Source organism: Bubalus kerabau, chromosome 11, assembly GCF_029407905.1.
Source record: "Bubalus kerabau isolate K-KA32 ecotype Philippines breed swamp buffalo chromosome 11, PCC_UOA_SB_1v2, whole genome shotgun sequence".
In the NCBI taxonomy this organism is placed as follows: Eukaryota; Metazoa; Chordata; class Mammalia; order Artiodactyla; family Bovidae; genus Bubalus; species Bubalus kerabau.
Genome location: NC_073634.1, coordinates 100,931,457 through 100,943,776, shown reverse-complemented (window position 1 = coordinate 100,943,776; position 12,320 = coordinate 100,931,457). Strand labels below are relative to the sequence as shown.

Below are 12,320 nucleotides of genomic sequence, written 5' to 3'. Positions count from 1 at the left end.
AGGTGCAGGAGGCCCTAAGGATCTTGACTCTTCCAGAAACCTGTCTGTCTGGGAGTTTATCCCTCCCTGGACGGTGCCCAGGAGGGGACAGAACTTTCATCATTAGGATTAGTAACAACCCCTACCCCTCACCCCAATCCCGGGGAAGAGTCTCCCGCTCCTGCAGCCCAGTGAGAGCACTGGATTTGTCAGAGCACAGAGCCTGCTAAGCTTTTATGAAACAGATGGCTTGTCTCTAGTTGTCCTTCATGATGGGGGCAGCCCATCAAACACTCTCCTTCCTCTAATACCTCAGGCTTTCCCAAGCGGATTCATTCTGAGGCTCTTTGTGCTTCTGTGGGGGCAAGAATCCTTTTTTCAAACCATGAGATGATCATTCATTTCAGTGCCCATCTCTGCATTTGACTAAATAACTATGATTATTTCATTAAGGCCAGGCATTTATGCCCTGGGCTTCCTACATATCAAGCCTTAATGCTAAGTGTTGTAGGTATCATTTAATGTAAATGTCCCACAGTGACCCTATTAGGTAGGAATTTCTAATATTCCCATTTAACAAATGAGAAATCCGAGGCTCAGAGGTGCTAGGAAATTGTCGAAGCACATGTCCTGAACTTGTGGAACTGAAGTCCATGCAAGGACAAAGTGTGAGCTCTTAGCTGGTATTGTAACCTAAAAACAGCACTGCATGCCCATGGACTGATGGGGTGAGCAAGGGAACAGCCCTGATGTTCAGGTGGCTTTGTTGTTGTTCAGTAGCTCAGTCATGTCTGATTCTTTGTGACCCCATGGACTACAGCACATCAGGCTTTCCTGTCCTTCACCTTCTCCTGGAGCTTGCTCAAACTCATGTCCATCGTGTCAGCGATGCCATCCAACCATCTCTCCCTCTGTCATCCCCTTCTCCTCCTGCCTTCAATCTTTCCCAGCATCAGGGTCTTTTCTAATGTGTCAGTTCTTTGCATCAGGGGGCCAAAGTATTGGAGTTTCAGCTTCAGCATCAGTCCTTCCAATGAATATTCAGGACTGATTTCCTTTAGGATGGACTGGTTGGATCTCCTTGCAGTCCAAGGGACTCTCAAGAGTCTTCTCTAACACCACAATTCAAAAGCATCAATTCTTCGGTGCTCAGCTTTCTTTATAGTCCAACTCTCACATCCATCCCTGATTACTGGAAGCACCATAGCTTTGACTATACAGACCTTTGTCAGCAAAGTAATTTCTCTGTGTTTTGATATGTTGTCTAGGTTGGTCATAGCTTTTCTTCTAAGGAGCAAGCGTCTTTTAATTTCATGGCTGCAGTCACTATCTGTAATGATTTTTGGAGTCCAGGTAAATAAAGTCTCTCACTGTTTCCATTGTTTCCCCATCTATTTGCCATGAAGTGATGGGACTGGATGTCAGGATCTTAGTTTTCTGAATGCTGAGTTTTAAGCCAGCTTTTTCACTCTCCTCTTTCACCTTCATCAAGAGGCTCTTTAGCTCCTCTTCGCTTTCTGCCATAAGGGTGGTGTCATCTGCGTATCTAAAGTTATTGATATTTCTTTCAGCAATCTTGATTCCAGCTTGTGCTTCATCCAGACCAGCATTTCTCATGATGTACTCTGCATGTAAGTTAAATAAGCAAGGTGACAATATACAGCGTTCACATACTCCTGTGGCTAGACAGGTTTATATATGGCCCAGGAAGGAAGAGGCAAGGATATGAGAAAGTGATGTGAGTTCAATGACTGTTTCAAAACTATGGATTCTTTCTTGTAATCTCTTTATGAAGAAACCATCTTTTAGATGATCTGGCTTTTCTATTACCAAAACAAAACAAACGGTGATAGCACATTTATTCAGTACTTGGTCTCCCTTCAGAGCAGGTTTTGCTACGCTTAGAATGCAAAGAATTTTTAATAGTGACCTTGAAAGGAGCAGACTCTCAAGGGGATGAGTCTAATGAAATTAAGCAGAGGCTAATCAAATAGAGTGGAACTTGCCCTGAAACGAAATGGGGAGATTCACTAATGGAAACAATTTGTAATAGAATTAAGTGTAGGAAAGACAGAGGTAAACAAAGAAATAACAAGATAATTATGGCTTAAAAGCACAACAAAGAATACAAAGAAAGCCTTAAGGGTTATTCTCTTCTCAGCATAAGCAAACAGGGAAGGATTACTGCATAATCAGGACATGAAAGTAATAATCTGAGTAATACAGGTAAGCTGGTGGTGGATATATATGGCTACCACCTGCATAGACAATGTTCCTCAAGTTTGAAAGAACAGGATTTCCTGGCAATCACAATAATCCTTATATCTGACACTCCCATTACATTTTGTATCCATAAAGATGAAAATTTCATAAAGGGACTTGGGTAATCTTGGTTTGGATTTTATATTTACAAAGAAGCAACTCAAACAGAGTTTTTTTCCTGTTTTTAGACAGGTCTTACAAATAATCATGAAATTACTTTCTCTTTCCCAAAAAAGCAAACAGGTACAATTTGACATTCTTTTCATCATAAAAATTTTCATAATTATTTGTCCAGGACCATGGTTTTGGAAATCTGCATCAAGCTAAAGATGGTAACATTGGTAGAGTTTAATTTAACTTTAATAAAATGTAGATGGCTAAGTTGAGAAAGCACCGGACGATGAATCACCTCTGGGTTCTGGTCCCAGAAATGCCACTAATTAGCTGTGTGGTCTTGGGCAAGTCACATAATTTCTTTGAAAGAAAAGTGAAATTGAAGTCGCTCAGTCGTGTCCGACTCCTTATGCCCCTATGGACTGTGGCCCACCACACTCCTCTGTCCATGGGATTTTCCAGGCAAGAGTACTAGAGTGGGTTGCCATTTCCTTCTCCAGAGGATCTTTCTAACCCAGGACTGAACCTGGGTCTTCCACATTGTAGATAGAGCCACCAGGGAAGTCCTAATTTCTTTAGGCCTCCTTTTCTTTATCTGCAAAACTAAGATTAGACTAAGCCTCCAAGGTCTGTTTTTGTTTTGTTTTTAAATAAATTCTTTTGTTTGGTTATTTGCTACTATCCTTTAGATGTCCAAGGAGCAGCGGCTGCATGGGTGCAGGAGGGCGGAGAGGAGCTACTCCACGTTCAAGGTCAGGAGGGGCAGCTATGAGGAGATACCCCTTGTCCAAGGTAAGGAGCAGCAGCTGCGCTTTGTTGGAGCAGCCGTGAAGAGATACCCCACGTCCAAGGTAAGAGAAACCCGAGTAAGATGGTAGGTGTTGCAAGAGGGCATCAGAGGGCAGACACACTGAATCACAGAAAACTAGTCAATCTGATCACACGGACCACAGCCTTGTCTAACTCAATGAAACTAAGTCATGCCCTGTGGGGCCACCCAAGACGGGCGGGTCATGGTGGAGAGGTCTGACAGAATGTGGTCCACTGGAGAGGGGAATGGCAAACCACTTCAGTATTCTTGCCTTGAGAACCCTATGAACAGTATGAAAAGGCAAAATAGGATTCTGAAAGAGGAACTCCCCAGGTCAGTAGGTGCCCAATATGCTACTGGAGATCAGTGGAGAAATAACTCCAGAAAGAATGAAGGGATGGAGCCAAAGCAAAAACAATACCCAGTTGTGCATGTGACTGGTCATAGAAGCAAGGTCCGATGCTGTAAAGAGCAATATTGCATAGGAACTTGGAATGTCAGGTCCATGAATCAAGGCAAATTGGAAGTGGTCAAACAGGAGATGGCAAGAGTGAATGTCGACATTCTAGGAATTAGCGAACTAAAATGGACTGGAATTTAACTCAGATGACCATTATATCTACTACTGTGGGCAGGAATCCCTTAGAAGAAATGGAGTAGCCATCATAGTCAACAAAAGAGTCTGAAATGCAGTACTTGGATGCAATCTCAAAAATGACAGAATGATCTCTGTTCGTTTCCAAGCAAACCATTCAATATCACGGTAATCCAAGCCAATGCCCCAACCAGTAACACTGAAGAAGCTGAAGTTGAATGGTTCTATGAAGACCTACAAGACCGTTTAGAACTAACACCCCAAAAAGATGTCCTTTTCATTACAGGGGACTGGAATGCAAAAGTAGGAAGTCAAGAAACCCTGGGGTAACAGGCAAATTTGGCCTTGGAATATGGAATGAAGCAGGGCAAAGGTTAATAGAGTTTTGCCAAGAGAATGCACTAGTCATAGCAAACACCCTGTTCCAACAACAAAAGAGAAGACTCTACACATGGATATCACCACATGGTCAACACCAAAATCAGACTGATTATATTCTTTGCAGCCAAAGATGGAGAAGCTCTATACAGTCAACAAAAACAAGACCAGGAGCTGACTGTGGCTCAGATCATGAACTCCTAATTGCCAAATTCAGACTTAAATTGAAGAAAGTAGGGAAAACCACTAGACCATTCAGATATGACCTAAATCAAATCCCTTATGATTATACAGTGGAAGTGAGAAATAGATTTAAGGGCCTAGATCTGATAGATAGAGTGCCTGATGAACTATGGAATGAGGTTCGTGACATTGTACAGGAGACAGGGATCAAGACCATCCCCATGGAAAAGAAATGCAAAAAAGCAAAATGGCTGTGTGGGGAGGGCTTACAAATAGCTGTGAAAACAAGAGAAGCGAAAAGCAAAGGAGAAAAGGAAAGATATAAGCATCTGAATGCAGAGTTCCAAAGAATAGCAAGGAGAGATAAGAAAGCCTTCCTCAGCGATCAACGCAAAGAAATAGAGGAAAACAACAGAATGGGAAAGACTAGAGATCTCTTCAAGAAAATTAGAGATACCAAGGGAACATTTCATGCAAAGATGGGCTCGATAAAGGACAGAAATGGTATGGACCTAACAGAAGCAGAAGATATTAAGAAGAGATGGCAAGAATACACAGAAGAACTGTACAAAAAAGATCTTCACGACCCAGATAATCACGATGGTGTGATCACTCACCTAGAGCGAGACATCTTGGAATGTGAAGTCAAGTGGGCCTTAGAAAGCATCACTATGAACAAAGCTAGTGGAGGTGATGGAATTCCAGTTGCACTATTTCAAATCCTGAAAGATGATGCTGTGAAAGTGCTGCACTCAATATGCCAGCAAATTTGGAAAACTCAGCAGTGGCCACAGGACTGGAAAAGGTCAGTTTTCATTCCAATCCCAAAGAAAGGCAATGCCAAAGAGTGCTCAAACTACCGCATGATTGCACTCATCTCACACGCTAGGAAAGTAATGCTCAAAATTCTCCAAGCCAGGCTTCAGCAATATGTGAACCATGAACTTCCTGATGTTCGAGTTGGTTTTAGAAAAGGCAGAGGAACCAGAGATCAAATTGCCAACATCTGCTGGATCATGGAAAAAGCAAGAGAGTTCCAGAAAAACATCTATTTCTGCTTTATTGACTATGCCAAAGCCTTTGACTGTGTGGATCACAATAAACTGTGGAAAATTCTGAAAGAGATGGGAATACCAGACCACCTTACCTGCCTCTTGAGAAACCTATATGCAGGTCAGGAAGCAACAGTTAGAACTGGACATGGAACAACAGACTGGTTCCAAATCGGGAAAGGAGTACGTCAAGGCTGTATATTGTCACCCTGCTTATTTAACTTATATGCACAGTACTTCATGAGAAACGCTGGGCTGGAGGAAGCACAAGCTGGAATCAAGATTGCCAGGAGAAATATCAATAACCTCAGATATGCAGATGACACCACCCTTATGGCAGAAAGTGAAGAGGAACTAAAAAGCCTCTTGATGAAAGTGAAAGTGGAGAGTGAAAAAGTTGGCTTAAAGCTCAACATTCAGAAAACGAAGATCATGGCATCCGGTCCCATCACTTCATGGGAAATAGATGGGGAAACAGTGGAAACAGTGTCAGACTTTATTTTTCTGGGCTCCAAAATCACTGCAGATGGTGACTGCAGCCATGACATTAAAAGACGCTTACTCCTCGGAAGGAAAGTTATGACCAACCTAGATAGCATATTCAAAAGCAGAGACATTACTTTGCCAACAAGGTCTGTCTAGTCAAGGCTATGGTTTTTCCAGTGGTCATGTATGGACGTAAGATTTGGACTGTGAAGAAAGCTGAGCACCGCAGAATTAATGCTTTTGAACTGTGGTGTTGGAGAAGACTCTTGAGAGTCCCTTGGACTGCAAGGAGATCCAACCAGTGCATTCTAAAGGAGATCAGTCCTGGGTGTTCATTGGAAGGACTGATGCTAAAGCTGAAACTCCAATACTTTGGCCACCTCATGCGAAGAGTTGACTCATTGGAAAAGACTCTGATGCTGGGAGGGATTGGGGGCAGGAGGAGAAGGGGACGACAGAGGATGAGATGGCTGGATGGCATCACCGACCTGATGGACGTGAGTTTGAGTGAACTCCGGGAGTTGGTGATGAACAGGGAGGCCTGGAGTGCTGTGATTCATGGGGTCGCAAAGAGTCGGACATGACTGAGCGACTGAACTGAACTGAACTGATCCTTTAGATCCTTTATCACTCATTAGGAGTCTGGAAGAATCCAAGAGACCTGCTGCAGTCTTTGAATCTAAATTAAATCCCCACCCAAAGTTGAATTCCCTCTAGGGCATGCTCACCAAGGTCATCGCCTGTCTGCCTCCCTGGGGCAGCTGACCCACCTGGCTGTGAGAAGTTTGATTTAATATTGAGTTGAGATCTGTCTTCCTATCAAAATCTTTTTCTTTCTCTATCCATCAAACAGGTTATCTAAGATCCTTATTGTTTGTTTTAGATACTGAGTATGTTCTGAATTAGAAACCTTAAAAAAAAAATGCGCTTTGAGAGAGAGTATATCCCTGAGACAGAGGTTCTAAAGAACCATGTGCCCTTGTTAATTTAAGGTCAAACATTGGAATCACAACAAGTATTCCTGCAAAGGAGATTCTCCTTGCAGGTCGTTTGATGTGCTCAATATTCAGTCATATCCGACACTTGAAACCCCATGGACTGTAGCCTGCCAGGCTCCTCTTGTCCATGGGATTTCTCAGGCAAGAATACTGGAGTGGATTGTCATTTCCTTCTCCAGAGGATATTCCTGACCCAGGGATCGAGTTCGTGTCTCTTGCATCATTTGATATCCACAGATTAATCAGAGATTTGGGGAAGGGATGAAATTGTCATGGGTGCCTCCCCCTCTGGCTTGCGTGTTGAAAACAATGGGGTAGTTTTGTAAGGGGATGAGACTCTGTTAACCTCACCGCTGAGGACACATGTATCCAAAGGGAGCCGACCAGTGGTCACCCATCTTAGAAGTATGAGAAGTCACACAGAGAGACAGCTAAAGGAGCAGCTACTCACTAACCATCCACTAGCAAGACGCCGGCATCAGTGGAAACCAGCAAGGCCTGGCCCCAGGGATCCGCACACACGGCCTCATGAGGGAAGTTACTGCAGAAACACTGTGGCTCCCAAGGCTGCAGGGCAACACAAGCGTAGGAAGGTTAAGAGCACAGAGACAGCACACCGGCCCATCAGGGGGAAACGCACACATACCACCCGAAACGGCAGCACAGATGCCCCCAAACCCTGGGAGTTAGATGGGCTCTGACTCAGTCACCTTAATTAAGAAAAAAATGTCTCCTTCCAGAAATGTATGCAACAGGAAAAGGCTGACTCACATGTTTCTGGCACCGTGACCTGTATTATAATGCTGCCCTCAAGGGCTAGGGAAACATCAATAATGTTTTCTAACCAAACGTTTCTTTTTAACACTTAGAAGTTGGACCAATTGGAGCCTATTCTTTTTTGGAGGTTTCGCAATAGTTCTTTATAAAAGGAAGTCCCACCCAACTCTCTAAAAAAAGTCAGATTCCTGTGCTGCTGATTTGGCAAAACTATTAAACCACATGCAATGCAAGAGGTTGCTATCATCTTAACATGAAAAGGCTTATTGACCCACTTATGGCTATGAAATCTTCAAGAAAAGAAATAATGTCTGTTCGTAGGAATATGTTGAGGGCTCCAATGAAACCTACTTGTGTTCCCCCGCTTGACACGTTCACGTCATGGAGCCCGCAACCTTGGTTTCATTCTACATTGATCGAGCAGGAATAGTTGGCACTGCCTTACTGCTCCCTCGGAGCTGTGGCTGATGCCTGGAACCATTAACTTCCTTCCAAAGCATGTGGCTTGGCCTCAAAGGACAAGGATGTCTGTAGAGATTCTCAGGGATGAGTTGAAGTCCTACATCTTCACTTTTACCTGATGCTGTACAAGAGCCTGTGTGCACGTGTAAGGTGTGTTCATAGGTGTGTTTGTAAGTTCTAAGTGAGCACATGCTGGTACACTCAGAGTAGGAGTGATGGCTCTGAGGTGACCTGCCAGGGTGCTGTTTGGGATGAGGGTAAACACTGTGTGAATTATTCCTGTCTTGGAAAATCATGCTATACATTTATGAAACCCACCAGCCTCAAAATGAGTGACCTCATTGCTGAGATGAGGCTTGGGCTGTTGTGAAAAGATCACACAAAGGACGTGAAGATATTTTATAAACTGAAAGAGGGCTGCCCAAGTGCAGGTCATTACTTGGAGTGGCATTTCCCTACGAACTTTTTAAGAAAGTTGCTGCTGCTGCTGAGTCGCTTCAGTAGTGTCCGACTCTGTGCAACCCCATAGACAGCAGCCCACCAGGCTCCCCTGTCCCTGGGATTCTCCAGGCAAGAACACTGGAGTGGGTTGCCATTTCCTTCTCCAATGCATGAAAGTGGAAAGTGAAAGTGAAGTCGCTCAGATGTGCCCGACTCTTAGCGACCCCATGGACTGCAGCCCACCAGGTTCCTCCATCCATGGGATCTTCCAGGCAAGAGTACTGGAGTGGGTTGCCATTGCCTTCTCTGTTAAGAAAGTTACTAAATCTTATTGGAATGTGCTATCTATGAAGTCCTTGACAACACTACAAATTCTACTATTCAAATGAATAAGCAGATAGTGGGAATTTTGGCAACCTTTGGAAAAGATACTTTGCCATCGGTCTTGTCTTAAATTGGCTGTGGGTTTTCAGCACCGGTTGTATTTTGAGCGCATAATTTTCTTGAAACCAGACTTTGAACTGTGTGTAGGTTCTACAGTTCAGATATAGATCATCTATACCTTTAGGGCGAAAATAGATATATTCATAATTCTTTTGCTTTTACAATGGCTACTTCTCCAGTGATACACTGTGGAGTTGTTCCATTTAATTATCTTTTAGATATTCTGAACATAGATATAATGAAGTATGTAGGGTATGACTTTACAATACAAAATAATGCAAACAATAAGTTCATACTGTGATTTGTTTTTATGTTTTCTCTTCAATGCTTGATGACCACCTAGTTCTTTTTCCATAGGAAGTAGAAATGAGTAGATACACAGGCCATGAATGAGTGGTAGAGGAGGCAGTGATTGCTCAGCTGTGGTCCTCTGACCAACAGCATCAGCATCGACTTGAGAGAAATGCAAATTCTCAGGGCCCACTCAGACCTACGGAATCAGAGGTTCTAGGGGGTGATTCTAACCCACACTGAAGCTTCAGAAGTACTGCCCTAGAGCCTTGCTGTTGAGCGTGTCCATGGTCAGCAGCACAGGCACGACATGAGACCTTGTTGGAAATACAGGATCATGGCCCGGCTGCAGAGCTGTTGATGAGAACCTGCATTTGGTCAGGATGTCCCAGTGGTCTGTATACACACAAGGCTTGAGGCACACTGCTGAGCTCAGTCTGCCTGTCCAGGCCTGGTCGAGCAGCTCTGCCCCTTTAAGCAAAGGTGCAGGCACACCATGGAAGCCAGGAGGCTCTCACTAAATGCTGCCCAACTTTACCTGGGGCTTTGTCTGCAGACTCTGCCTCAGACAAGCTCTTCTTCCTCCTGCCCCACAAAGCTCTTTCTAAGAATCTCAATAACTTCCCCAAAGACACAGGACATTCACAGTTGAACATGAAAGCATCAATAACTCACCTCCTTTTTACAGATCCCTGATGCCACCAAGCTTGATGGAGCGTCCCCTCTCACGATGGATTTCAGCTTTAGTGCCTTACAGAATAGAGATCTCTTTCAGTTTATCAGGCAGTAAAAGCATAAGAATCAACAGTTATGACTTGAAAAAAACTTTTTAAAATGAAACAGGAGTAATTTCAGGCTTGTTTCAGGTTCCCACGCTGCCCTATCACTGAAGATAAGGAAAGGAGTCAGCTGGATCTAATGATGTCAAATGCATTCTGTCATTTCAACCGATCAATATATCAGTACAGTGATTTCCAAACCACCAGTACTGAAAAAAAATCCCCAGGTCCTTCCTCAAACTTGATGAATCAGATTCTCTGAAAGTAGAGTCGGGGTACTATCTTTGAACACGAACTGAAGTTGGAGGCCCCGGTGATACGGCTCCTGCTTTGGGAAAAGGTTATCTTTGCTGCTAAGCTTTTGTGATTGCCTTGCTGATTAGCTTCCACTTTTAGGTCAGAATCTTGTCTGCAGCAGACAGCTCTCCTCCTCCCTCTTGTGACATGGGACCAAGGCAGAAGGCTGTATCACCTCCAGAACCAAGAAACACTAATGTCACGAAGAAGCCAGGCAGAGAGGGAGTGGCTTCCTCTAAAACCTGGAATAAGGTGATGCCCGGGAGCCACCTCCCTGTGATGACTGCTTTCAAGTGGTAGGGGGGAAATCCGGGTCTCCTGCGAGGACAGCCCCCTCCGTGCTGACTCCTGCCAGGGGGCAGTTCAAGGTCCTTTCCCTAAATTGGCTCTCTACTCTTCAGAAAATCCCCAGGAGTCAAGCAAATGGTATGTGCTCCCTTGACAAGAGGGAGCAGGGACTGAGCCCTGTGGCCTCCTGCTCCCAGCCAGCATCACCCCTCCTCATATAAGCAACAAGGTCCTACTGTACAGCACAGGGAGCTATATTCAATATCCTGTGACAAACCAGACTGGAAAAGATTATGAACAAGAATATCAATATGTATAACTGAATCGCTTTGCTGTACAGCAGAAATTAACACATTGAAAATCAATTATACTTCAATAAAATTAAAAAAAAATCTTCCTTATGGTTCCACAATGACCCTAAGAGAAGTGACAGAACTCCTCCAGGAGTGTGCAAACATAACATTCTTCGCAGAAGGGCCATCTGGTTTGGATGGACTCACAACTCTGTGTCTTGCACAAGAAAACCCACCTGTCCTATTCTAACAAACTCTGCCTGGCGGGCCTCCTCTTTCTTCCTCGCTGACTTGGGCGATTCCGGTAAGACATCACTGAAAGATCGTCTATTAAGCATGTTCTGAAAAAGAAAGACAAGTTATGAATTCCAAAGATGGTTATCAAATCTCATCTTTGCCTTCTCTTACTCCACAAACCTCTTTGTCCAAATAGTCCTACTTCTGCCGCCTCTATTCATTCACTCAATAAGCATCTATGGAGCACCGCTCAAGTGTCCGCCCAGGTCTGTGTGAGCCGCAAGGGATTAAGGAGCCAACAGGGGGAGAGCCAGCCCCTGGAAGAGCTGAGAGCAGGGGCTCAGAAAGCAAGCAAACCAGCAGCTCCACTTACTAACCGCCTCCCAGAGTGATTGGCCGCTACGCTGCACAGCTCCAAGGGTGCCGTTCTCAGAGAGGACACCCCTGGAACATGACACACTCAATTCCATGTGAACAGGGCCCCTAGACTTGTCAACTCTGTGGCCTTCTGGGTAATTTTGGGCAAGGAACTTAATTTCTGAGTCTCAGTGTCTTTGTGTGGCTAATACCTGTCTCTGAGGTGTGTTATAAGGACTAAGGAAGGAAATGCATGGGAGGTGCTTGAGCACACACTCCGTAAATGGCAGTTTTCTTCCAGACAGCAGTCAGAGAACTGGGTGCATGCTTGCAGTTAGCTCGTAGTGGCTGAGCACCTATGCTCTGCTAGATCTGGGCAATGTTGTGGACACAATCTCTGTCCTCACGGAGCAGAGTCTACGGGAAAGCTAGATTAAGTAACTGACTACACGACTGGCACATGGATAACTTCTATGAAGGGGAGGTACATAAAGCATCTGGAGGCATTAAACAGGGGCACTAGGTTTCAGCTGGGCTGGGGAAGGCCTGTTAAGGCAGTGATGCTTCAGCTGCAAAGACATCACATACTCCTCTTGGTACCCTTTCTTCATTGGAAGGACTGATGCTGAAGCGCCAATACTTTGGCCACCTTATTCAAAAAACCAACTCTTTGAAAAAGACCCTGATGCTGGGAAAGGCTGAGGGCAGGAGGAGAAGGGGGCGACAGAGGATGAGATGGTTAGATGGCATCACCGACTCAATGGACATGAGTTTGAGCAAACTCCGGGAGATAATG

At 44.4% G+C, this 12,320-nt stretch overlaps 1 protein-coding gene across 2 annotated transcripts in view; it reads right to left on the bottom strand.

The window, feature by feature from the left end:
* Positions 1-12,320, bottom strand: part of GARNL3 (GTPase activating Rap/RanGAP domain like 3) — a 162,098-nt gene that overhangs the window by 25,189 nt on the left and 124,589 nt on the right. For both annotated transcript variants that reach the window (XM_055541190.1, XM_055541191.1), the window contains exons 17-19: positions 11,167-11,271; positions 9,949-10,023; positions 7,314-7,425 (exon numbers count right to left, since the gene is read on the bottom strand). In XM_055541190.1, the coding sequence (XP_055397165.1) occupies positions 7,314-7,425; positions 9,949-10,023; positions 11,167-11,271 (292 nt within the window). The remainder of the gene's footprint in view (positions 1-7,313; positions 7,426-9,948; positions 10,024-11,166; positions 11,272-12,320) is intronic.